General features: G+C 33.5%; 1 protein-coding gene across 2 annotated transcripts in view; it reads left to right on the top strand.

The window, feature by feature from the left end:
- Positions 1 to 18,536, top strand: part of LOC121969744 (tRNA (adenine(58)-N(1))-methyltransferase non-catalytic subunit trm6-like) — a 29,651-nt gene extending 11,115 nt beyond the window's left edge. Inside the window, exons 7-12 of one of the 2 annotated variants that reach the window (XM_042519976.1) lie at positions 661 to 785; positions 15,909 to 16,002; positions 16,646 to 17,005; positions 17,076 to 17,181; positions 17,758 to 17,844; positions 18,006 to 18,536. In XM_042519976.1, the coding sequence (XP_042375910.1) occupies positions 661 to 785; positions 15,909 to 16,002; positions 16,646 to 17,005; positions 17,076 to 17,181; positions 17,758 to 17,844; positions 18,006 to 18,107 (874 nt within the window). In that variant the 3' untranslated portion in view covers positions 18,108 to 18,536. Of the gene's footprint in view, positions 1 to 660; positions 786 to 15,908; positions 16,003 to 16,645; positions 17,006 to 17,075; positions 17,182 to 17,757; positions 17,845 to 18,005 lie in introns of those variants that run through there. The other variant, XR_006108639.1, reaches the window with a different exon arrangement.
- The last annotated feature ends 9,269 nt before the right edge of the window (positions 18,537 to 27,805 follow it).

Below are 27,805 nucleotides of genomic sequence, written 5' to 3'. Positions count from 1 at the left end.
TTTAATTCTAGACACGCAAAAGAAAACAACTTTGCAGGTGTAGTGCCATATAGATTTTTTCATGTCCTTGTTTATCAAAATTTACGAAAAATCTACTTTTAGATCCAAACATTCAGAACATGCTTGCCCATTCAATTAATCTATTTATCGGGGGCAACCCATCATATTTTTAGTATTTTGAATAATTTCTTGAAATGTAAGTTAGTATTTGCAAGGGTGTAGCCTAACCAAAGGTAAAATGGAAATTGTTATATTGTTTCAAAAAATTTGTGTTGCTTTGGAAGTGAATGGGATTTTCATGGCTTCCTCTTCTAGAATGGTTCGATTTGTTAGTCTCATTTAGTTAAAAAAAAAACAGCTTATGTGAAGTGATTTTCATTTATCAAATGAAAACTGAAATGTGGATCACATATAACTTTAATTTTATTTCTTTGAACACTTAAACAAACATCTGAAGTTCAATTTGCAATTGGCTCTATCCATGCTTGTGTGAAGAAGAATTTTTCTATGATTGCTCCAGTTTTTGCATCTGTTCAATGTTTCTTTTTGCACAAGATTATTCTTTGCATTGCCTATCCATTTCTATTATCACATATTCAACTAACAGTTACTAATTATTCTTAGCAGAATATTTACTTTGATTCTCTTCTTCACTGTTAGATTTTTGCGAGTGGACACACTCTCTCTCCTCCTCAGCATGGCTAATGTAGGCGTTCATTCAGATGTCCTTGTGGTAGATATGATTGGAGGCATGGTTACCGGTGCTGTTGCTGAACGTCTGGGAGGTTGGTCTTTCATTTACTCTTGAGAAATATTCTACCATGAATATATGAAGGCATTAGCACAACTTTTTTTTATATACTTTTAAATGTTTTATTGTTATCCAATCTATATTACAACAATCAAGCTTTATCCCATTAGGTGGGGTCGACTTTTATTGTTACCCAATCTATACTAGTTTAAAAAAAAATATATCATGAAGTACTGTACGTGGCCTCTTGTCTCTATATGGAGTGCTCTATTCCATAAGATTCATTCCATTATTTTTCATCCATCTTGTATCCAACCTCCTTCCCATTGCTAGTTATTGCATTGCTACTGTTCCTACTGTCAATTCCTGTTGCTCTGTCTTTTTGTGGCTACACAACTCACATGTGTCAGCACCACCTTGTCCCTTTACTCCAATGCCCCCATGTTATGACCTATAGTTCTCATGCTCGGATGTCGTGGATCTAAGGTCTTGACATGGATGCTCCTAAAAATTTACATTTAAGCAAATGTGTCAGTTTTCAACTCCAAGAGTAGGCTTTGGACATGAGTGAAAGGGGTGTATGAAGACTCTGATATTAGTAGTTGCAACTTACTCCTTCCCTGCCATCACTTTCACTGTCCTTCATTTCATGCTCTAAGCCACTTCGATAGAAGGTCTCTAGTAAAATGACACTCCTAAGTTTTTAAAGTGGTAAGAATTTGCTTATGTGGCACATATATGGCTTCTAATATTAATTTATTATTTTTGTGATAACATTTTGTAAGTCAGAAAAGATTTTGTGATAATCTCTACATTTAAACTTCCAAGAAAGTAATGTTTCTTAAGCAAGGTCCTTTACTCTTAAGATTGTTGCATTGCAACCAGGTAGTGCTTTCTATTTAAGACTATTTTGCTATTCTAAAAGAGAAATGAGATGAATTGAGTCTATATTAATCATTTCTCTACAATAACAACCAAATTTTTATTTTGCTAAGTAAGGTTGATTATATGGATCCTCCTACGCTAATGATCTCGATCGCCTACTATATCATTATTTATATTTAAACAAATTTTATTTTATTTTATTGTTGCTCATAATTTTTTTTTGCCTCCCTCTTTCTCTATTAATATGTATATTTATTATAGTCTCACATTGCCTAATTAGATCATTCTATTAATTGCCTAAGTACATGCACGCACCATCCTAAATATTTCTCTCGAGTTTTCCCCTAATGGTTGTAATCCTCATTCTTTTTTAATGTTCACACTTCTTATCATGTCAATTGTCGTATGCCCGCATATCTACCTTAATATCCTCATCTTTGCAGCTCTCATCTTTAGCTTGTATGTTGATTCATAGTCTACCATTCAATTCCATATAACATAATAAGCTGATCATCATTTTATTAAAATATTCCTTTAAGCTTTAGAAGTATCTTACTATTACAAAGAACATACATCATCCTCCATTTAAACTATCCTGATTGTATCATATGTAAAACATCTCTGTCAACCCTCTATCCTTTTGCAAAAACGAATATAAATTCTTAAAACTCTTAGCTACGAATAACTCGTCATCTGTTATTTTGATAATTGTCTACTACTACTAAACAAATATAAGATATTCTATCTTTACTAAGTTTGAAATCTTTTTTGGTGTTTTTGACCAAGATTCGAGTTTATCATTTATTTTCGCACATGTCTCATCGTCTAAAATAATATCTATAAACATGCACTATGGTAATCCGTTTCGATGTTTGTACAATATGTGAAGAAGAGGCCAAGTAGATCAATGTTGACCAGATACTTAATATGTGAGAGGAAAGTTTAAGTAGGTCATAGAGGATCTGATACTTAAATGAGAAAGTCCTAATTGGAGGTTAGGTAAGACAAAGCCCTAACTCGAGAGTTAGGCAAAGGTAAAGTTTTAACTGGAGGTTAGGCAAGGTAAAGTTCTAATTGCGGTTAGATAAAGGAAAATCGATTAAGGAGAATCACATGTTGGTAAAAGGAAAGTCCAAGTGGGCCGGGGGACCTCATGTTGGCAAATGAAAGACCTAGTTGAGGTTAGGTAAAAAACAAGTGGGTTAAGGAGGACCGCACGTTGGCAAGAGGAAAATCCTAATTGTGGTTAGGTAAGAGGAAATTCAAGTGGGCCAAGGAGGACCACACTTGGTGATCATAAGTCCAACGGAAATTTGGCATTAGAGAAAGTCTAAGTGGGTCAAAAGGTTGATCGAACACTTGGTGAAGAAATCCCAACATGTCACAGTTGACTGGAGGTTGAGCAAGGGAACCCTAGACTTGGTTAAGCAAGTTAGGATTGGACAATCGATTTAGTAATTGATTGGGCCAAAGCCAATCGATCAGGTGATCGATTGGGAGTATTTATTCGCAAAATAGAGGGTGTCTGATCGATTGGGTAATTGATCAAGAGTTGCGCCAGATGATCGAATGGGTGTGTTTCTTTGCGACGAACACTGGGTTTTTGAATCGATAGGTGATCGATTGAAGCCATGTTAGTCGATTAGGTAATCGATTGGGAGAAAAAGTTCATGACAAACAGTGGCTTCTGAATCGATCAGGTGATCAATTGGGAGAAACTTGCGAGCGAATGAGCTTCGTAATCGATTAGGTGATCAATTAAGAAGCCTCGTAATCGATTGAGTAAACGATTGGGAGAGGCAGAAAAAAGCCGTTGCGAGATTTGTACGATTGGATTTGATCGGATCTGACGTGGTAATCGATTGGGGGTAAGATCAATCAATTGGGAGTTCTAATACGGGGGATATAAAGGTGTTCGCAGAGATTCAAATTGCACTCTTCTTCTCCGCTCTTCTTCGTCAGTTCCTGGAGCTTTTGGAAGATAAGTGTTTTGCACTTTCCAAGCATTAAGAGGCAGTCCAGAGCAACAAGAGATCAAGAGCAAGGCACCTTATTGTTGTATTTACTTTCCTTATTCTTGTTGTATCTTTGTTGCATCTCTCATTGTATTTCTCGTGTTGTGATTGTACGAGGTTTCTCCGCCTCCTAGAAGGAGGTTTTCATAGTGTACTGTGAGTGAGGAGAGTGGATCCTTGGATTAGTCACCTCAAGAGGTGGATACCAAGTAAAATCAAGGGTGTTAGTATTGCTTCGAGTTTTCGTTGCAAATCATCATCGACGAAGTGATTAGAGCTAATCAACCCCCCACCCCCTCTCTAGCTCCCAAAGTGTCCTAACATATACTAGACGACCAACCCATGACATTGTTGGACGGGTCGACCCGCCAAAAATCCGTCATCTAGTTGGACGGGGCGGGCTGGGAAATTTCTAATCTAACCCAACCAAGATGGGTTGCGGGTCAGTAGTGCCAAGCCATTAAAAATATAGAAAACCCCTTATAATTCATTGAATTTGATCATTTCATAGATAAACTTTGAATTGACGGTCTATTTCTATTTTGAAATTTCCATTTTTTTTCCTTTTCAAGCCGCGGGTCAACTCGAGCCCATCGTGCCTAGATTCACAGTCTGTGTGGGTTGGCCTGATTAGACCTACTTTTAAAGGAGTTGATAAAATTTCAAGCTAATCTGCTTAAATTATTTGATGAGTAGGCCAATCCGATGAACCCAATCCAAATTGATGACTCTACAATATACACTATGTTAATATTTTTTTAAAAATTCTTCACGTAAATTTTCTCCTCGGGACTTTGTCATAAATTTTTTCTAAGTCAATGAATTTAATGTGTAAGTCTTTTTTTCCTGATACTTTTTTAATCAGTTGTCTAAAAAGATGTATAACTTCTATTGTCAACGATTTATCTATGAATCCAAATTGGTTTTTAGTCACTTTAGTTTTAATTTTTTTCCCAATCACTTTTTCTCAAAGTTTTATGGTATGACACATCAGCTTGATGCTCCTTTAATTCACACAATTTTGTACTCTATTGTTATATCAAGGATGTAGAGTACCTACCCTTCATTGATAAGACATTTTCTTTATTTTCAATATAACTTTATAAGCTATTTTATACTCTGCTTCTTAGGCACTTTCATTTCTTTATTAGAATATTTAATTATTTTCCCATTTTGCATTCCTTTCAATGGTGGTTTTACTTTTGAAGTTTAAATTTTTCAATAAAAAATTAAATTTCTAAATTATTGTTTCACTAAGTTGTTGACTAAAATCTTTATTCAAAAGTGGATGAAATTATCTTTTTACCACTCTTAAATTTTCATCCTTCACTAGTACCCTATTGAATTCATTCAATTTAATATATTTTATTTGAGTAAGACCCATTGTTTTCCGCTCTCGTTTTAGCTATTATATAGATGACTCTTTCCTTTTCTTTTTTATTAAGCCGTCGATACAAGCGTTCGACAGTTTTATTCTTGGCTTCACTCACCGCTTTCTTAGTTTTTTTTACTACTACACACTTGTTTAAGTTTTCTTCGTTCTTAACCTATATGCTATTTATTTTTCCGTCACTTTCTCTTGTATTCCTCATTCCATCACTAAGATTCTTTATTTAATGATATATGTCCTCTTGACTCACCGAGTATGTTCTTAGTCATCGTTTTAAATTTGTCGTCATTTTATCTTATGTTGTAGTCGAGTTGTTATGTATATTTTTTAATACTTTTCTTCTATCCTCTCTTTAAATATACTTTACTTCTCATCCTTAAATTTCACCCCTTGATCATATGAATATGCACATTTATCCATAGTTATTTAAGGTGTGGCCGAAAATCACATTGGTGCCGTGGGGACTACGACACTAGACGCAAAGTGAGGCGTACACCTTACCGAAGTAAGACATTTGAGCGTATATTTTTACAATTCAAACATATATAGGGAATTTTTACCAAAATATTTTACTAATAAAATTTAAATATTTCATAAACTATTAAACAATAATGTAAATATAAAATTCACTAACATTCAAATATTGTAATAGATTATCTTCATAATCAAAATCAAATTTCAAATTAAAGAAAAATTAAAATTAGTGGTATGAAAATTCTAAACTAATTTACAATTTGAATTTGTGAGGAACGAACAAAATAGAATCATTAGAATGTAAATTTCTTAACTAATTTACAATTTGATTTGTGAGAGAAAAAATAAAATTGATAAGAAAACTTATGAACTTAAATATGTGAGGAAAAAACATACCATTATGATGAAACAAAAGGAGAAAGACAAGAAAGTGTAGCCAAATTTAGAAGACTGATGTTGATGTTGTAGGCGGGAGAAGAGTTCACGTTTGAGAAAAGAGTGGAGGGGAGGGGAGGTGAAGTTGATATTGATTTTTTAGGGGAGAGGAAGAGTCATGCAATAGAAAATAAATAAGTTTGCAAGAAACCAAGGGAGATTGATGCTCATTTTCTAGGGGAAAGAAAAATATGCCACATGCATGCAAGTTAATGCAACCTAATTAATTTAAAAGGTATTTAAAGGTATGTGTTACTTTAAAAAAAAATTTTAAACTTCAATAAAGCGAGGAAAATTGTGTCTTAAGCGCGCTTCATTCAAATACTGTGCTTGGGTCACTGCCCAAGCGCAAATGGCACACCTAGTTGCGCCTTACACCTAGGCGTAGCCAGACGTGCGCTTTTCATAACTATGCATTTTTTTCCTACTAATACTATATTTGAGGCACCTATCTAACCCTATAATTTATGTTGGATCGTTAAGTTTTCTCTAGGGAAAATCTTGCAATATTTATAAACTATTCTATCTCTTACCGACCATAAGAAAATTGATTTGAGACTTATTATTTTTATTTTTTAATTAACTAGTTCTTCTCTCTTCTTGAAAAATATATTAGCTATTATATCGCAAAAATCAAATTTACATTTTTTCTTCATTTCTTATTCCAAAATGTGGTTAAGTTTTCTCTAGGGAAAACCCTACAATATTTATAAACTATTCTAGCTCTTCCCAACAATAAGAAAATCGATTTGAGACTTATTATTTTCAGTTTTTAATTAACTAGTTGTTCTTCTCTTTTCTTAAAAAGTATATTAGCTATTATATTGCAAAAATCAAATTTACCTTTTTTTCTTCATTTCTTATTCCAAAATGTAACCCCTATACATCCTGATCATATTTCTCATTTTTTCTCCTACATGCATATTTAGATTTCCTCTTCGAGATTTTTTTTTATACTAACTCTTCTAGGTCTTCCCAAAATCAATACCGATACTTTCATCAAATTTTAGTTGAGGTACATATATACTAATTATATTAATAGTTTTTTTTATCACTATCTTAAAAGTTATAATCCTATATCTCTTTTTAATTATGCTTACTACTTTGGCCCTTAACGAACTATCTACAACAATATCTACTCTATTTCTTATTTCCCCATTTCCCATATATCATAACTTAGAACCTAAGTATCATCTTTGCTTCCTCCCGTACACATTTTATCTTTTGTAAACATAAAATATTAATTTTTCTTCTAATAATTGTTTGTTTTTACTACCTCCATTGCTTTGTAGTCAATGTTCCTATGCCACATATTTCAAATCTAAGACAATCGGTATACTTAGCATCTTATCCAATATAGTGTGTAAGTACCCTTACATATTTAATACTACACCTAAATTTTTATGGAGATATAACGGTGCTTGTTGAGACGTTGCAATTGAGACTTATTATTTTCAGTTTTTAATTAACTAGTTGTTCTTCTCTTTTCTTGAAAAATATATTAGCTATTATATCGCAAAAATCAAATTTACCTTTTTTTCTTCATTTCTTATTCCAAAATGTAACCCCCATACACCTTAATCATATTTCTTATTTTTATTCCTACATTTTAATTAACTAGTTGTTATTTTCTTTTCTTGAAAAATATATTAGCTATTATATCGCAAAAATCAAATTTACCTTTTTTTCTTTGTTTCTTATTCCAAAATATAACCCTCATACACCTTGATTATATTTCTCATTTTTACTCCTACATGCTTATTTAGATTTCCTCTTTGAGATTTTTTTTATACTAACTCATCTAGGTCTTTCCAAAATCAATGCTTGATACTTTTACTAAATTCTACTTGAGGTGCATATATGTTAATTATATTAATATTTTTTTATTATCATTATCTTAAAAGTTATAGTCTTAATCTCTTTTTAATTATGCTTACTTCTTCGGCCCTTAACGAACTATCTACAACAATATCTACTCTATCTCTCATTTCCCCATTTCCCGTATATCATAACTTAGAACCTAAGTATCATCTTTGCTTCCTCCCGTATACATTTTATCTTTTGTAAACATAAAATATTAGTTTTTCTCCTAATAATTATTTGTATTTACTACCTCCATTGTTTTACCGTCAACGTTCTTATGCTACATATTTCAAATCTAAGACAATCGGTATACTTAACATCTTATCCAATATAGTAAGTACTCTTGCATCTTTAATACTACACCTAAGTTTTTATGGAGATATAGCGGTGCTTGTTGAGACGTTGCAATTGAGCCTCAATGCATTCCATCCAAAAAACAATCTAACATTAGCACAATATGTTGATAGATCCATATTTAATATTTGTCTATGTTTTACGTTGATTGGCAACCTAACACAACCATCCTCCTTTAGCTGAGCTTGGGACCTTTATGGCGGAGTTTATTTGCAACCGGCGGAGTTATTAATATTTTCTTTCTCAGTTATAAAATATGTAATTTCTTAATGCAAAGATTTTATCTAGCTTATATCCTTCTCTTTTCATGGGTTCCAGCTCATATCAATTCATCGATAGCCTTATCTTGTGTAGTTCATGTAGCAATGTTGTCTCAGGAGGAATGTTGGCGTATTAAAATCCTCTCACCATCTGAATCAACCTTTGTTATTTGTTTGCTTTCTTCTCATTTTGTTCCAATTGCTCACCTCGATGTGTCTTTATTAGTAAAGCTCAAGCCTCCTCCCAAGCCAGGCAATCTAATTTAGCCATCTTTAACCCTATGTTTACTTCGAAAGATGAAAAAGGGAAGGAAAGGAATTGACGGTGGAAAAAATCCATAGGGCATGGTAAGAGAAAGGAAGAGAAAAGAAAAGAATATGAGGGAAAGGGAAAAGGAAAGAGGAAAAATGAGGGAAGACAAAAAATCACATGAGTGGAGTTGTCGGTCTCGGTTGCACGAGGCGACCTCGCACGGGCGGAGCCGACAACTATCGTTCGTGGCCGCACGAGTCGATCTCGCATACGGGGGCTACAGTCGCACCAGATCGTCACATTGCGCTCGCGGGGCCGTTCATTGCGGTTGTGCTGTGCCACTGTGCTGTTGTGTTGGAGAAGGGCCTTTGGCTGTGCACGAGACCTAGGTGGGACTTGACTTGGGTTGGAGAAGTGAGAGCACTATAAAAAAAAAATAGTCAATTTGTGAATCTGTGACAAAAATTTTTTCGTCCCGAATTAGGGTCACCAAATTCTGTGATGAAATTATGAAAATTCTGCGATGAATTATGTTTTCATCGCAAGTTTGTGACGATTTATTTTTTGTTGCCAAATTGTGCGAAGAATAGGAATTCTGTGAATTTCAAATCTGACGAAAATATGTTTTCGACCCAAATTTTGGGATAGATTTGCGAAGAATTAGTTTTCGTCGCCAAAATCGTTTGAACAATAGGAATTCGGCGCACGACTTCATGAACTTCAAATATGCGAGAAAACACTTTTCGTCGCAAATTTGGGGCGAAAAATTTTTCATCCCAAATCTGTGACGAAAACATATTTTTCGTCATAGATTCGGGGACGAAAACCTATTTTCGTCCCAGAACTTCGATAGACAGTGACATTTTGCAACGAAAAATATCGGCGCCAAATTCGTCACAAAACACATAATATTTCAATAGAACCTCCCCATTTAACGTGTTCATACAAATCATATATACATACAAATTAAAATCTGTTCAAACCATACCAACAAATACATTCTAGTTTAACATCCCGACACAACATACACAACACAAGATATACAAATTCAAATATCCATAACAAAATCAAGTTCAACATTCTTCCAGTTTAACAAATCAAATCTCCCATAAACAGTCTCAAAAGGATAGATAGAGGAAATACAAAAAGAGATCAAATCATCGTCCTATTCTTCCTCGGTAGTCACTTCCTCTTCCATACTTCCTTTTCTTCTTTTCCTGCATCAGAAAACAAACAAACAAACAAACAAACATACATAAAGTAAAATATTACATAATTACACATGTATGCCACCACAAATTTGGTAATTCATTTAAGTTAGGGCATCAACTAAATGAAAAGTAGATAACAAGTATAAACTTAATGCACCCTCTCAACTTAAGCTTGCCTTAGATTTGATATTTTATCATGGAGTGAGCTACTATTGATGCGGTCATAGGTTTACTAACTTAAACCTCTACACTTCTCTTTGATGCAATAAAAATAACCAAATGACGACAAGAATACATGCAATTGACCACAAGAGTAATAAGATAAGCATGGTGATGAAACATGTCATTTCAAGTATGGTTTAAGTGTTGTGCCGAAACGGTTGAAACGGGCGAAACGTCTGGTTCCGCTCGGCGATTGGCATCGGCACGACCCCAGCACCAGATCCACGACAAGTGCGACGTGTTGCGAGTCACAGCAGAGGGGTCGCTCGACCTTGCAACAGTAGCGGAGAGGTTGCATAACCCTTTTGCTGCCGCCGTGGAGGCATCGTGCGATCCTGCGGTCACTACATAGGGGTCACACGACCAACGTGGTTGCGCTGAAGGAGTCATGCAATCCCCGCGGCCATGGCTGGTCGCGCAACCCTACGACAGCACCCAAGTCGTGCGGGCTCGCGAGTGATGTCAGATTTCAGATTTTTTTTTGATAACTTAGGTTAGTTTTTTTTAATCAACTCCTAGTTATGGTGGAGATAATTTAAAGAGGCTTTATTAAATCCTAATAAAATTATCTAATTAATTTTATATTTCATTTATTTTAATTCAAAAATTATAATAAAATTTTTATTTATTTATTTATCTATTTTCATATCTTTTCCTTTTTTAAAAGATTATTTTTTATCTTGTTTATTTTTTAAATATTTATGTTAAATATTTAGTTTTTAATTAATATATTTTATATTTAAAAAATACTGAAACTATATCGGCACGATACGGTACCGAAACCGTATTGTTCCGGTCCAGGATCGGAACCTCGGCACGGGTTGAAATTTTAAACCTTGATTTCAAGCAATATTATCATAATACAAATACTAAAATGCTTAATTGCAATAAATATAATTACCCTTCTTTCTTCATTTGAAGACGCTGATGCAAGAAGAAGAATAAAAGATATTCTTTCTCCATGTGACTTTGATTCTAAATTATTACAATTATTAAAAGTTTGAATATTAAGTTTTTATATTCTTGAAACCTTTTATTTTATATGAGCTGATTAAAATTATTTCCTTAGTGTGTATATTTATTATTGAGTATTACAACAAAATTATTCTAATCGACTAATTATATATTCAAATTGACAAGATCAAGAGTCAACCGACTTAATCAAGCAAATTTGTTTCATAATAATTAAATTTATTTGGACATGACCTTTGCTGTTAAGATACTCTAGGATGTCTAGTATCAATGAAGAGGGAGTTCTATTGATAATCTCGATGCGATCATCACTAGAACATATAGATGCAATAAAGGGCCTAAATGGAAAAGATTATTTTTCATTGTATTTTTCCTTTATAATTACATGATGTAGTGTTTTCAGTCAACAAATGAGTTATCGACCAAGTGTGAAGAACTTGAGGCTATTTAGTATTGCAAAACAAATGCAATTGTTACTCTATGCAATAATGAATTTCTATTGATCATGTAGGAGTTCAAAACTCGTAACAATTTTGAAAAAAAATGGGAATGATTTGAACTTCATAAAGACAAACTGATCAAGTGTTGAAGACATTGCATCTTGCAATTCCATCGAGTCTAGTGAGTACAATGGAATGATTTGACAAACATGCAAATCAATCTACATGTAGTTTTGGAAAAATCTGCTACAATGTGAAGCAATTTTGCCCAAAAATATTCCATGTTGTAGTAGATATTTACCAAAACTGCAACACTATCTCACGATGCACATTCAGTTGATTGACCTATCCATGTAACATTATGTTACTAAACAATATTGGTGACATTTGTATACTAGTCGATGCAATATGGCTTAGAACGCTTATTCTTACACCATGGCCAAATGATACCAAGTGGATTCTTGGTGACATTTGGTGGAAGATCAAGGAAAGTGTTCTTCTATTGTTCCAGAAATAATAAAATAACAATGAATTCCTCATCTTATCACAAGAAACAATCAATAGGAATACAAGTCCAAAGTAGAAGCAGTACCTTACATTCTGGCGGTTCTTAGGTTTCACTCATCTTCTTGGAGCTGCATGAAACTACCAATTGGATTAGGAAGACCCAAAGACTTCGGTAACTTATACGATAGGCCGAGAACCAATTGCTAATATCAGAGGTTCTGAAGCACATCAAAATTCGCAAATGTGAGACTATTCTATCCAACAAAAGTATCAAATCAAAAGGAAAGTATAACTCACGGGACGGCAAGGAGAACGAAAAACAGTGAGTTTTCAAGCCCTAGGCGGAAGAAGGATTAGGAAAGGTGAGAAAACGGAGAAAGATTTAGTATGTGAATAGGAAAGAAGCAAAGGGAGTATGATTTTCTACCTGTGAATGCCGCGGAGAGAGATTAGGTGATTGCTCCGATGAAGGATTGTAGTTCTTGAGTCGTTTCTCCAGGGGTTTCTACTTCTTTCGATTCCTGACTACTTTGATCTATTTCCCGCAACGAGTTTATCGTGAGTTTTTTTTGAGGATTTTCCCAATAAGACTAGTAAGGGCCAGCAGGGGCCCCTCGTGGTCCTCGCGCTCAGTAGGGGCCTGCCGTCGCTGTTGAGGAGGGGAAAAGATAGGGGAGAGGAGCTTATACGTTCGTCACCGTCACCCCGGTGGGAGGGGGGGAGATAAGAAATTAGAGATTAGATCGGCCGGGATTTTAGGGTTTATTTGGCGACGAGGGGAGAGGACCGGAGGAAGCTTATCGCCGTAGCAGTAGGGTTTTTTTTTTTTTTTTTTTTTGGGGGGGGGGGGGGGTCGGGATGAATCTAGGATTTGTCCCTGAATTATAAATGTTATATATAATAATCTTAATTATAAATATTAATTTCCTTTTAAATATCATCTTTATTCAAATATTATTGGTTAGTTTTATTCTAAACTGCTATAATATATAATTAATCTTAATTATTGATAAATTTATAAATATTAATTTTAAATAAAGTTAATATAATAATATCAAGTTAATTAAAAAAAGTCACAAAATGACATGTTTTTAGGTTCGTGTTGATTGTAGAACTTATTTCTATTATTATTTTAATGATATGTTTTTTATGTTGTTCCTAATTAAAATAGCTACAACTCCAAGTTTAAAGCCCCTATGGTTTGTCCAAGTCTAATTATGTTGTATTAACAACAACCATATTTGGTATGTATTTTTTTTTCTAATATTAAATATTTTTATTTTCGTATATTTTATATTAATTAATGCAATTTGTTTTGATTTTTTTTTAAAAATTTTGTGATTCTACGACGAATCCGTGGATTTGTCGCCAATCTGCGATGAATCCACAGATTCATTGCAAATTCTGCTACGAACCCATGGATTCATCGTAGAATCACAAAATTAAAAAAAACTGAAATAAATGAACATTTAAATATTTTATTGGGTATGTGTTGATTGTAGGACTTACTCATTTGCATTAATATTTTAATGACATGGTTTTATGTTGTTTCAAATTTATCTAATTATTTTAAATAATATATTATTTCCAATTTGGGAAAAATGATAATCTCTTTCCTAATTAACGTAATATAGTTAGAACTCTAAGTTTAAAGCCGCATGGTTTTGTCCAAGTCAATTATGTTGCATTAACAACAACCATATTTGGTATGTACTTTTTCTAATATTAAATATTTTTATTTTTATATATTTTATATGAATTATTGCTTTTTATTTTGATTTTTCAAATTTTGTGATTCTGCGACGAATCCACGAATTCGTCACAAATTTGTTCATTGCTAATTTTGTTTGTAATTAGTGACAATTTATATTTTTGTCGCAAAATTCATCATAAATTTGGGACGAAAATAGTTCGTTGTAAAATTTCATTCCTAAATGATTATTTTTTTTAGTGGAGTTGGGAGGTAGGGAATTGCTTTCTACCCAATTTCTACGGATACAAAAATGATCAAAAATTAATCCGCAGACGGATTCGTAATTCAGTCTGTCCATCGGGTAAACAAAAGAAAGGAAATAATCCATCTTTTTTGCATAGTAAATAGGGACCAGGGAAACTTTCCATTGTTTTTATTTCCGTTCTCTCAAGTAAATAGAATCTAATGGTTTTGTTAACCTTTGGTTTCCATTTTATGATGGCTCCTTGTCTCAAGTATGTGGCAAAAAATTTATTTGTTCTTATTTATTGCTGCATCCTAAACACTTTGTTGTTATTCTCAATTAGTGCTCTTACCAAATCAGTTAATTGTTTTATCATTTTATCTTTTCCACTCTGCTCTTAGATTCTCGAAATACTAAGTCAATTGATTGAGTTGTTCAAGCTAACATTGTCTAGCTTCTATTAACCTTGTATCGTCTACCTATTTGTCTAGCTTATATGAACCTTGTATCACCTACCTATTCCATCTAACTGTTTGCGTCCACCTAACCTGTTCATGCTGTTCCCTTGATGTCACCCACACCACATCAAACGCAACTCTGCTGCTGCTAGAAGATAGCTAAATCCCCCCTCCGATTTACTTGGTGAGCGGAATGTGGGGCCGTACCATCTACCTCAGGATTTGTCAAGTTGTAAGATCTATATATATATATATATATATATAAAAGAAGATAGGTAAACCCTTTCAATGTCCCTCTGCTGCTCCCTCATCATTCCTGCCCTCTGCTACCCTGTTGCCTCTCATTACTTGCAACTGAAATGAATTCCTATCTTCTTGTGAATATAGTCTTCTCTTGTTGTCTTCCTCCTTTTCCTACTCCATTCCTACTGTTATATGAACTTTGCCCTCAATACTTGAATTGAACTATGATCACAGTGATTCATTTTTTTGCACCCATATGAAATGGTTTCCTTCGATTTTCGCCGACGAGATGTTTCTCTAGCCTTCTTATGTTGCTTGTTTGTGTTTATGCCCTTATGCTTGAGAAATTGGGAAATCAAATCAGTCATGGCTGATGCCCATTCATTTTATTTGAAGAAGATTTAACTTCTTCCAGTTATATTTGAAGAACTTTCTGAGAACTTCACCAAGTCTCAATAAGGTTAGTTCCACTATGTTACATTCAACTTACTATCTCAAACCTTGCACATATTGTTTAAAAAATGATTCTTAAGTAGCTAATTGGCATCTGGTTATTGGCAGTTGTTAAAGTTGTGTAAAGAGTAGGGCTGAACATTTTGGAACTGATGAAGTTGTGTAAACAGTCATATCTACATGCCTTCATTTAAGGGGTTGGAATAAGGCTGTTCCTCATATACGATAGGCTTTTATATGTATAATTGTTGTAATATTCTTTCTAGGTTACAGTACATCTGTAATATTTAGTCATGTCATCTGTATAAACTCTTTTTATCATATTCAGAAATGGGGCACTTGCTGATGATATTCTATAATTTAAAAAAACTTTCAATTAGTCTGAAGGGTACATTGTTACGCATGTTTTCTTCTGGTTATATTGTGATTTTGGAATCTTAATTTATCTTGCAGTAAGATTTGTAGCAGTTTGTTAAATTATGAGGTTTAATTATATTAAATACAAGTATTTGCTTTCCTTCATATGAACAAAGAGCATTTTATGGTTGCTCAAAAGCTAACAATAGAGACAACCTAAAGGTCACGAGTTCGAATCCTAAAAACAGCCTCTTGCAAAAAACATAATAAGACTGCGTACAATGAATCCTTCCCCGAGACCTCGTATGACGGGAGCTTCGTGCATCGGACTGCTCTTTTTTTATATGCCCAACATGATGTTGAATCCTGCTTACTTGAATAATATTTCACTTGAATGTATTAGAAATTTATTTTCTTTGATATGACAGGCACAGGCTATATTTGTAGCACTTATTTTGGTGTAACGCCATACCCATCAGATATAATAAGAATGTTCAACTTCAATAGTGAAGTATACAGCAGGTATTTTTTTTTCAATAATCATTTGAGACATTTTTTTAAATTGGTTGTGAATATTCACCTTTGTATCATGAGGAATGATAAAACAAGCCTTGGGTTTGGGACAAAAATGGCCGTGGCCATTATTCTCTAATATTTGGACGCATTCATGTGCCTCTCCAGAAATGTGTTGGATGCATACTCAAAGTTGACTCTCAACACCGCTATTGGTCTGATGTAAATTTTTTTGGAAAATACTGTTCGGACACTGATCCACATCAATATGGATACTCATACTTGAGTTTGAGTAACATAGATATTATTTTGTGTATATAATCAAATTCAAAAAACATTCGTTAGAAAAGTTGAAATCAGGTATCCAATAAGTTATCCCTTTTGTCTGTACAACCATTATGCTTATGGTAATGAAACTCATTTGCACATTGGTTAACTGCATTAGCACTCTAGGTTGAATTTGGCCGATGGTGGTGTATTAGGCTTGTGCCAGAAATTTTGCAGAAAATGAAGAAATGTCTTATAACAATCACACTAAGAAATTATGAGAACTATTATTTTTTTCACTTCAGTTCAAATAATTTATTTTTCATTCAAAGTGATTTGGTTTTTAAGTTTTGTTATCCAGTTCATATGATTGTACATTATGCAGGATTGTGCATGTACCTGTTTCTGATCTCTCCAAATCACTTGATGACTTTGTGCACTCAGAAATAAATGCTAAAGAGCCATCTATGCTTCCTGAATCTGCTGAATGCAGGAATTCAGTGGATATATCAGAAGTACCAATTCAAAATTTTGATCTTATAAAGGAGAAATCTCTGAACAATGAACAGACATCAGTTATGTCTGATGTTGGTGAATCTCAACATGTTGCTTCAATTTTATGCCCCTCTGGTGCAAATGATTTGGAGCTTGGACATGATACACCAATATCTGATAAACTTGTCAATAAGGGAAGGCAAGCACCATTAGAAACCATAAAGCAGTGGAAGACTAACGGCTTTAGTGGGTAAAACAGATCTTATTACACTAATTGGAAGTGAACTCTTCTAACTTATTGCTCTTTTCAATGTCTGTAGTTTGATAGTTGCTGCACCAGAAGCTGAGGTGGGGTCAATAGTTCACAAGCTTCTACCACTTCTAGCATATTCTGCACCCTTCGCAATTTACCATCAATATCTTCAGGTGGTTTATATGTTGGTTATTAATCTTAATTGTCAATTATAAGTTTATAACTTTGCAATGATTGAGGAAATACAGGGTGAACTTACCCTCAGCTTCCTAAATCACTCCACTTTCCAAGTGTCTACAAAACAGAGGATTATACTTGCAATTCCTTCAATCCAAATGAAGCCTAGATTTTGAAGTTCTCTTAGATTTTTACTTGATAGTGGGTCTGCTCGATGAATCATGGTTTCTATTTGCTATATTTTCTAGCCCTACTTGATAAAATTTTTTGTTCTTTAAGTGAACCTACTCATTATGCCTCTAAGATCCAATTAATGAAAATGGTCTCATGAACCAATTTAATAGTGTGATCTCCTATTTAGTAAAGGCTCCTCCCTGACTCATCTATCTGCTAAGTTAACGTGGTTTGGGTGTAAATGTAATCATTGATTTTGATGTTTTCCTTAGTGATATTTGGAATTTGATTACATTTGGATCTTCCTTGAATGCTTATTATAGCTTTATATTCAATTTCAATTTGCATTTTATTTTGTCATCTCACCCTTATTGTGCTTCACATTGTTATGTTTGCAGCCCCTTGCAGCATGCATGCACAACTTACAGACTTCCAAACTAGCAATCAGTTTGCAAATTTCTGAGCCTTGGCTTAGGGAATACCAGGTATCTCCTGTGATAGATTAGATTATCACTATAACTCATGTGACCAAGAGTGATTCTTATTGATCAATTAGTTAATCTTGTAGAAACTCATTAGTCAAACTCATTTTGATCTGCCCATTTTGTATTGGTGGATAAGTAAATCAAATTTTGTGATGGAGCAGGTTCTTCCATCACGAACTCACCCACTGATGCAAATGAGCAGTTTTGGCGGCTACATTCTTAGTGGAATCAGAATCCGCAACAGTGTTCCAAGCAGCATATAAATGCTGCTTTTGCTCTGGGGTTCTCTTCTATTTAAACCTTTAGCGGACCTTTCCTGACTGGTTGTGGTTGTCGTCGGCTGTAGCATTCACTGTGGCCTGCTAATTATGAGATTTTTCTGAGGATGTGGTGAGTGCAGCCATCTTGTTGTACATGTATTTATCATATATACTATCTTGGTCCTTCAAAGTAACTTGTTCCTTTTTGAGAAATCATAATGACCTAAACCAACCCTGAAGCTTGAGATTCGTAGCCCAACCTTGTCAGGAAAAAGCAACTGGTTAATGCAGCTAGTGATTTTCTGTCTTCCAAAATGTTATTCCATACCGTTTTCATTTCGAAGATAGTGAAATGTTTACGCTTTGAATGACTAGATGTGATTTCTTAACCTATGAACTTAGTGATAGCTATATTAATGTGACTTTTTTCAATTTCATGTGTATTTGTGAAGGCTAAGCCGCTTAAATTATGTTCGGCTGTTAATCATCAAATTCTTTAATTTTGACTTTAGAGTGTATTCACTACTGATCATTTTTATTAGGAAATTTATTCATGTAATTTGTATGAGGCAAAAATTAAATGCTGTTTCTCATTTTCTAAACTATCAAAGATTAGTTTAAATAATTATCAAAAGGCTGTATCTGGCATAGTTTCCTCATTTGTTCGTACAAAAATATACTATCCCCTCTCAAAGTGTATCCTTAAAAAAAAAAAAAATCCTATGTTATGTTGCAAACATTGTTTACATACATTGAGATTTTTCTTTTTGAATTCTTTAATTTCATCTAATAATTTTAATTAAAACTGTTTTATAATACTTGTTAAATCTCACAAATAAGTACTTTGTAGTACCTCTTAAATCTCTCGACTTTGGGGCTTCTGGTCAGAAGTACATCTAATTATTTTTTCTTTAAATGGGCATCAAAAGATATTGAGTTTCTAGGTTGATTGTCATGTGCATTTTTTGATTCTTTGATGGTTGATAAAATTTTTTTATGAGATCGAATCGATCATTACAAAAATAATTAATAAGGTTAATTGAGTTTATCATTAAATCTCTCAACTTGATGTCTTAGTTTTGTGGTTTTGACCCATTAAGGTTTATGTAATAATCTCTTCATATTCGTGGGATCAGCTCTAGAGAGCTATTAGTGTGGTAGTTCCACATGTAGCTAGGGTTGTAAATGAATTGAATGTTCATAAACAAATTTAGTGTTCGATTTGATAAAAATTTATTTATATTTGTTCAATACACACAAGATCAATTAAATGAACAAAACTTGAACAACTCGTTTAACTACACGAAGAAGTTTGACTACATGTGTTCAACTCGTTAACATTCGTGAATAACATTCATGAATAATGTTCGTGAATCATATTTATCAATACAATTCTTATCAACTTACTAAATAAATAAAAAAAATAAAATAAATAAATAAATTTGTATTATCAAGCTCAATAACTAATCAAATAAACTTAAAATGTAAACATTTCAAACAAGCTTGAATTGAGAGCTTATTAACATCTAAATGAGTCAAGCTTAAGTCAATCTCATTAAAAAAAATAATTCAAGTTTGAACAATTATTTTAATGACTTGGTTCATTTTAAGTTCGGCTTAACTCAATTACCTTATTAAACAAACTTAAACACTACAAAGTTTGGCTCGACTTGGCTTGTTTATAACCCGACATGTAGCTAACTTTGCCAAATACCCAAATCACGTACCCTACTTTTAAAATTACCAAATCAAGTACCTAATATTCATTTTATCCTTTTTGTATTTATCCCAATCAATTTCTACGATTATTTTTTTTTAATATATATATATATTTTTTAAAAGACCGATTTAGGTTCTAAAAATCAATGCTCTTAATATATTACGTCAAATTGATGTTTAAGGGTATATATATAAGCAAGATAACTAGATGAACATATAAGAATGGTTCCATGTCATTCCGATCTCTCTAGGATTTCGGTCGAAATCGGCTGATGGACCTAGAAAGTTCGAAATGACATGGAGCTAAGTCCTATGTATCCATCTAGTTCTCCTGATTATATATATATATATTGATGTAGAAATTAAGAAGAGGAAAAAGTAGTCATCTTGACCAATCTAAAAAGTATATGAGAAATAAAGAGTACAAAGCCTTATATAGGTAGATTAAAAAAATCCTAAACCCTAAACTAAAAAAGGAAAAACTAAATTGTCTTAAAGGCTATAAATAAATAATTCTAATAAATACATACAATCTAACATTTCCCTCAAACTCACGATGCTATAGCTAAAAGTATTGAGAGCTTGTCAAGAAAAAAACAGAAACATGAAGTGGAATGAGTCTTGGTAAACATATCAGTTATCTGCAGTGAGGAAGAAACAAAAGACATCGTGATAGTGCCAAGCTGTAGATGATGACAATCGATCTCAATATATTTAATTCTCTCATGAAAAACTGCATTGCGCACAATCTGAATGCCACTCTAATTATCACAATGAAGAGCAATAGGTTGTCGAAGAAAAATTCTCAAATTTGCAAGCAACCAACGTATTCAAACAATCTCACAAGTGGTGGTAGCCATGATATGATACTCAACTTCTACATCTTACTTCTTACTCTTCCAAGAGATGAGAGAATCTTCAAGAAAAATGTAGAAGTTGGTGGTCAACTTATGATCCATAGGGTCGCTCGCCCAATTAGTATTAGAGTATGTACACAGTTCTAACGAGGAAGTAGAAGGGAATAAGAGACTCTGAAACTGAGTTTCCTGAAGATACCAGAGAATGCGAAGAACAATAACCCAATGAACTTTGGTTGGTATAGTGACAAACTGACTAACCACATATACAATATATGGAATATCAGGACGAGTTACAGTGAGATAAACTAAGCTTTCCACAACTGTATAGTAGAGGTTAGGATATGGCAAAGGAGAACCATCTGATGGAGAGTATTGAACATTAGTCTCAAGAGAGTATCAACTACCCTGTTGTCAGTGAGATGTACACGCTCAAATAAATCAACTATGTACTTTGACTGAGACAAGACATAACCTTTTGACAAAGAGGCAATCTCAATCCTCAGAAAATAGCGTGATAAATCTAAGTCTTTCATAGCGAAACAATAAGGTAATTCAAACTTTAAAGACTTAATTCTATCAAAATTATTACCAGTAATTATCATGTCATCTACATATAAAGATAAAAGTATATGACTTGCACGTGTACACTTGACAAATAAGGCCGAATCATGATTATTGGGATGAAAACCAAGCGAGGTAATCACCGTGGAGAACTTTACAAGCCAAGCATGTAGTGCTTGGTTGAGTCCATAGAGAGCTTTGCGAAGCTTGCAAACTTCACTAGGTCGGTGAACAACTCTAAGAGGAGGCACCATATACACTTCTTCTTGAAGATCATCATTCAAGAAGGTATTCATGATATTCATCTGAGATATTTTCCATTGATGCACAGTGACAACAACAATTAACATACGAATAGTTTATTTTAGCAATAGGGGAAAAATTTTCTTCATAATCTATGTCATACTCCTAAGATTAGCCTTTTAGCAACAAGATGAGCTTTGTATCATTCGACAGAACCATCAGATTTAGTTTTAATCTTATAGACTCAATGGGAACCAATGATGCATTTCCCAATTTAGTCTTTTCCTTTTTAGTTTAGAGTTTAGGATTTCTTAATCTACCTATATAAGGCTTTGTATTATTTATTTCTCATATAATTTTTGGAATGATCAAGATGACTACCTTTTTCTCTTCTCAATTTCAATTGGTAACAGAACTTTGAAGTCATTGAAGATGGTAAGATAATCAGATCTATGTTTTATAAGATAAACCCAAGTATAATGAGTGCAATCATTAATAAAAGAAATATAATATCTTGATGCCCCTTTTGTAGTAATAGGAGAAGCTCTCATATATCAGAATGAACAAGATCAAAAGGATTAGGAGAAAATTTAATTGAAAGGTAACGTAGAAAAATTTGCCAATTTATAGCTACTACAATCAGAAATATTATGTCTTTTTAAAGTTTCTAATACTCTAGACGAAGCTAAAAATTGTAAATGAGACGTTGAAACATGACCTAGAAGAATATGCCACAAATAAAAATCAGAAGAAGAACCACTTAATCGAAAAGAAAACATATCGACATTAGAAGCTACAACATTTGGTACTTGGAGTTGATCCAAGATATAGAGTCTCCCTTGCCTACAACTTATCCCAATCACTTTTGAGATCGTGGGTCCTACATATAAAAATTGGATGAAGAAAAAAAATGCATATCTAAACTGACATAATTGACTAATAAAAATAAGATTAAGTATAAGACTAGGAATATAATAAATATCAGGAAAAGACAAATAAGTTATAACAATAGAACCAACACCTATTAATGATATCAGAGTACCATTAGCAATTACAACTGATAAAGATGAATTAGAAGACAAGAAGATAAAAGATAACAAGTTAGGTGACATGATGAGAGATTCCAGAATCTAAGATCCATAAAGAGAAAAATATATGATGTGATATTTCCGCAAGCGCACGAACTGTCATCAAGTATTAAAAAGATATTGCTCTCACAAGGACTATGAATCAAGTACTAGTTAGAATGACAAAATATGTTATCTAGAGAATCATGAGTGGTTATGTTTGCAAGGGAGCTTGAGAGAATTGAGGGAGAGTGAGTGAGTGAGAGAGTGGGAGCATGAGTGAATTGGCATAAAATCTGAAACCTTCGAAGTTAACCTATTTTGGTTATGAGGCGGAGGCCGATGTGGTGCAGCAAAAACTGATGGCGTAGATGATGCAATAGTCCTCTTATCAGCCTGAGATATAAGGTGAATCTCCTTAGCTAGCAGTTCATGTACCATTGAATCAACAGAAGGAAGAGGAGCTTCAATGTAAAATTGTCCCGTAATCCTTCAAAATCATCACGAAGAGCTATTAAGAATTGGACCAATCATTATTCTTCTCTACGAGTGAAATAAGCAGAAAATGCCCACAATTCTAAGGATTTTGTGAGTGCCAACTGGTCCTATAGTTTTAACATGATAAAATAAAAGTCTTAGACGCCCATATCTTACTACCGAAGTGCACGAGTATTTGCTTCCAATTGATATTATTTGACAAAGTTAGACTGCGTGTATAGTCTTGCCAGATGATCCCAAACCTCTTTAGTTGTTTTGTACTTGACCAATTGAGTACCAATGGAGTGTGAAACATAATTATTAATTCACATAATAATCTTCGCATTATCAATCTCTCAAACATCCAATGACTTTGCATAATGATCAACGTTGTTGTCCATAGGTTTAATTCTCACACTTGAAACATATCCCCACATAGATTTTCCCTGTAAGAAGTTTTTATAACATATTCCCAATACGAATAATTTTTTCATCCAGTCAGACACTAATCGATTAAAGCGAATCATTTGTATGATCACTCATGATGATAGAACGAATTGTGCATACGAATAACCAAATAGTAAACAAAACCAAATTGATGTGGAAACAAATGAAACCCAATCAAAACTATAAGGGCCAGAATAAAAAACTAGCAGGATGCACCAAAAAAACTTTAGATCGACTTAACAGTCCTTCAATTAAACTATCAAAATCATGAAGATGAAGACTCTGATACCATGTAAAAATTAAGAAGAGAAATAAGATAGCCGTCTTGATTAATCCAAGAAGTATATGAGAAATAAAGAGTGCAAAGCCTTATATAGCTAGATTAAGAAAATCTTAAACCCTAAACTGAAAAGGGAAAAGACTAAATTGTCCTAAAAATTATAAACAAATAATTCTAATAAATATATATAATCTAACAATTAAGAGCAGTGATTTTTTGAACATGAATTAAAATTTTAATCTTTTTTTTTTAAAAAATTTAATCGATTCTATATTATAGCAATCGATTAAAGTTATTATTCATGATCACATAAACAGCTTTAATCGATTGCTACACTATTAAAACCCTTTTTCTTTTTAAAAATTATTAAAAATTTAATTTATGTTTAAAAAATCATCGCTTTCAATATATTATGTCAAATTGATGTTTGAGGGCACAGAATCACAGATATAATCAAGAGAACTAGACGAACATATAGAACTTGGTTTCATATCATTCTGAACTCTTTAGGTCCATCAACCGGTTTCGACCAAAATTATCTGATGGATCTAGAGAAATCAAAATGACATGGAACCAAGTACTATGTGTTTGTCTAGTTCTCCTGATTATATATATGTCTCAAATATTAATTTGATACAATATATTAAGAGCAGTAGAGTAGTAATTTAAAAAATCACTGCTCTCAATATATTATGTCAAATTGATGTTTGAGGGTATATATATAATCAAGCGAACTAGACGAACACATGAAATTTGCTTTCATGTCATTTCGAGCTCTCTAGATTTATCAGCTAGTTTTAGCTAAAATTAGCTGATGGATCTAGAGAGATCGGAATGATATGGAATCAAGTTTTATATGTCCATTTTGTTTTCTTGATTATATATATACCCTCAAACATTAATTTGACACAATATATTGAGAGGAGTGAATTTTTGAATACAAATGTGTTTGAAAAATCTAATTCATATTAAAAAAAATCAATGCACTTAATATATTTGATCAAATTAATATTTGAGAGTATGAATATAATCAGGAGAACTAGAGTAACATATGTAACTTGATTTCATATCATTTCGAGTTCTCTAGGTCTATCAGTCAAAATCGGTCAAAATCGACTGATGGACCTAGAGAACTTGGAATGATATGGAACCAGATTCTATGTGTTCGTATATATTTCATGATTATATCCATGCTCTCAAACATCAATTTGACTCAATATATTGAGTGAATGATTTTTTTAATACGGATTAGATTTTTCAAACACATTAGTGTTTAAAAAATCACTACTCTCAATATATTGTACTAAATTGATATTTAAGGGTATATATATAATTAAGAGAACTAGGTAAATATATAGAACTTGGTTCCATGTTATTTCGAGCTTTCTAGGTTCATCAGCCGATTTTGACCGATTTCAACCAAGATCGATAGGTGGATTTAGAGAGCTTAGAATAACATGAAAGTAGATTATATGTATTTATCTAGTTCTCCTAATTATATCTATACTCTCAAATATTAATTTGACCAAATATTTTGAGTGCATTGATTTTTTTAATATGAATTAGATTTTTTAAATACATTATGTTCAAAAATCACTGCTCTCAATATAATACAAATTGATGTTTTAGGGCATATATATAATTAGGAGAACTAGACGAATGCATGGGATTTGGTTTCATATCATTCCGAGCTCTCTAAGTCTATCTATCAATTTCGATCGAAATCGGCTAATGGACCTAGAGAGCTCAGAATGACATGAAACCAAATCCTATGTGTTTTTCTAGTTTTCTCAATTACACATATGCCCTCAAATATTAATTTTATATAATATATTAAAAGTAGTAATTTTTTAAATATAAATCTGTCATGCCTCGAGGGTAAGTTTGTTCGACAAAAATCAGACAACACCTCCCTTGTAACAGTGACAAATGAAACCAATATACATTGCCACAAGGCTACTTACAAGCAATCTACAGCCCACACGGCTGGATGTAAACACAACCACGTAGTTTGTAAGCATCCCACATGGCTAGAAGTAAACACATCCACACAGTTAATAAACAACCAACACGGTTGAAACAAAACACAGCGGAAGTCACAAAATAACAATCACAAAACCACAATACAATTAACTACGAGCTGACCTGGCTTGACATGACAACCACATCAAATCAAGTATAAGATACCACAAAGTTAAACTCCATACAAAAGATACATATACACGAACAAGTCTAAAGCCAATAATGTGAACGGAAGCAATAACGGAAGAATAAGCTCGATGTGACATGGGATTGACAGATAGGATATCCAGGCGACTCTATAAATCCTTTACCTGCTACCTAGCGAAATAAACCAGTTCATGGGGTAGTGAGTGTTAGGACCCTTGGTGGCCGGCTAGAGGGGGGTGAATAACCCCTACACAAATTAAGCAAACACAACCTTTCTCGAACTTATAACTTAATTAAAACACTTGCATAAAAAATAAAGAAATTAAAAGAAAAGAGGCATCGAGAATTTACTTGGTTACAACCGGGTAGGTTGTTAATCCAAGACAGATAAAAGGCACACTAAAAATCTCCTCTGGGCAGAGAAGTCTCTAGTAACATTCAAAGCTAAAATCAGACAAACTCAAGCACAAGTGTTGTTACTCTGTATTTCTTATTGTTGTTAACTTCTGGGAGCAAGGTTGTTTATATAGCCCTGCTCGTGGCGCCTGGAAGGGTTCCAGGCACTTGGATTGGGATAATATTTTATCCCCGACGCAATGGTACATGCCACATCGAATTTGGCTAAGAATTGGGTTCCAGGCGCCTGAAATCGTTCTGGGCGCCCAAGACTGCTCCGGACGCCCTAGACTGGTCCGGGCGCCCCGATCACCAAAATGCTGATTTGTGGTGCCGGGCTTCCAACTTCGGCCCATCTTACTTCGGTCCGGGTCTTCCGCTCCGGCTCCGCTCGCTTGGGTGATTTCGGCCATCCGGAATAGGGCTCACCCGAACCCAACTTCTGACCTTCTCGAGCAAGCTTTCGCTCCGGCTTCTCGTCCCTCGAAAACGTCGCGCACCTCCTTCTCATCCGCCAGCGTACTCTTCCGCAGCGCCTCGTCCCTCAGATGCACCAAGCCCGTCGGCTCTCTCCCGTGCTGTCCTTCTCACTAGCTGCGTCTTTTGCTCGACATCCTGTGCTCTTAAGTTCCTGCATACTTAGACACATGGTTAAACACAACATAACTTAACTTGTTTGATCACATCAAAACTACCTTGGGATACCAACAATCTCTCTCTTTTTGATGTGAGTAACCCAAGTTAAGTTAGGGCAAACCAACATAAAGTAAGAGCAATAAATTTACAATTAAAGTGCAAAAATTTGAAAAAGTTTAAACTAGAATGCAAAAATTTGAAAAAGTTTAAACTATCTCCCCCTAGACTTAATCTTCCCTTCTCCCCTTTTGATCACATAACAAATGGGGTACAAAAAAAAAAATAATCTAAGGGTAACTTTTCAAAAATAAGATTTTTTTTTTTTAAAAAAACTTTGATTTCCCGACAATTTTGAAAAACTTTGAAAAAATTTGAAAATAATTTTGATATCACTTAAAAAAAATTGCAACGTAAATAATTTTAGAAACTTTAAGTTTTGCAAAGAATTTTCTAAGTAAAAAATGTTGAGTAACTATTTAAACCATTAATTTCAATTAAATGTTTTATCATTTAGTCAATTAAACATTTTATTTTATTAATTGGCTTCCAGGCTGTGGTGAGGCACTAGGCCTTCTTGGTTATTGGAGCAACAACTACTTTCTAGACAAAGCCTCTTAAGGAAATTAAACATTTAATCTACTCTCTGAAAGCCCTAAGTCCAATTAAATTTTAATTTAGACAAGATTTTGGAACCCAATATAGGTTTCAGCCTACTAAATTAGTTAAGAATTTTTTAAGAACATATTTCTTTGAAAATTTTCTAATTTATCCCTTTTGGTAATTTAGGTACCAATTTAGACTATTGAATTTTCTAATGCCTTTATTATATGAGCATGTATGATTTTT

This window comes from Zingiber officinale, chromosome 4A (assembly GCF_018446385.1).
Source record: "Zingiber officinale cultivar Zhangliang chromosome 4A, Zo_v1.1, whole genome shotgun sequence".
In the NCBI taxonomy this organism is placed as follows: domain Eukaryota; kingdom Viridiplantae; phylum Streptophyta; class Magnoliopsida; order Zingiberales; family Zingiberaceae; genus Zingiber; species Zingiber officinale.
The sequence above is the reverse complement of the archived record's forward strand: the minus strand, read 5'-3'. Positions and strand labels throughout refer to the sequence as shown.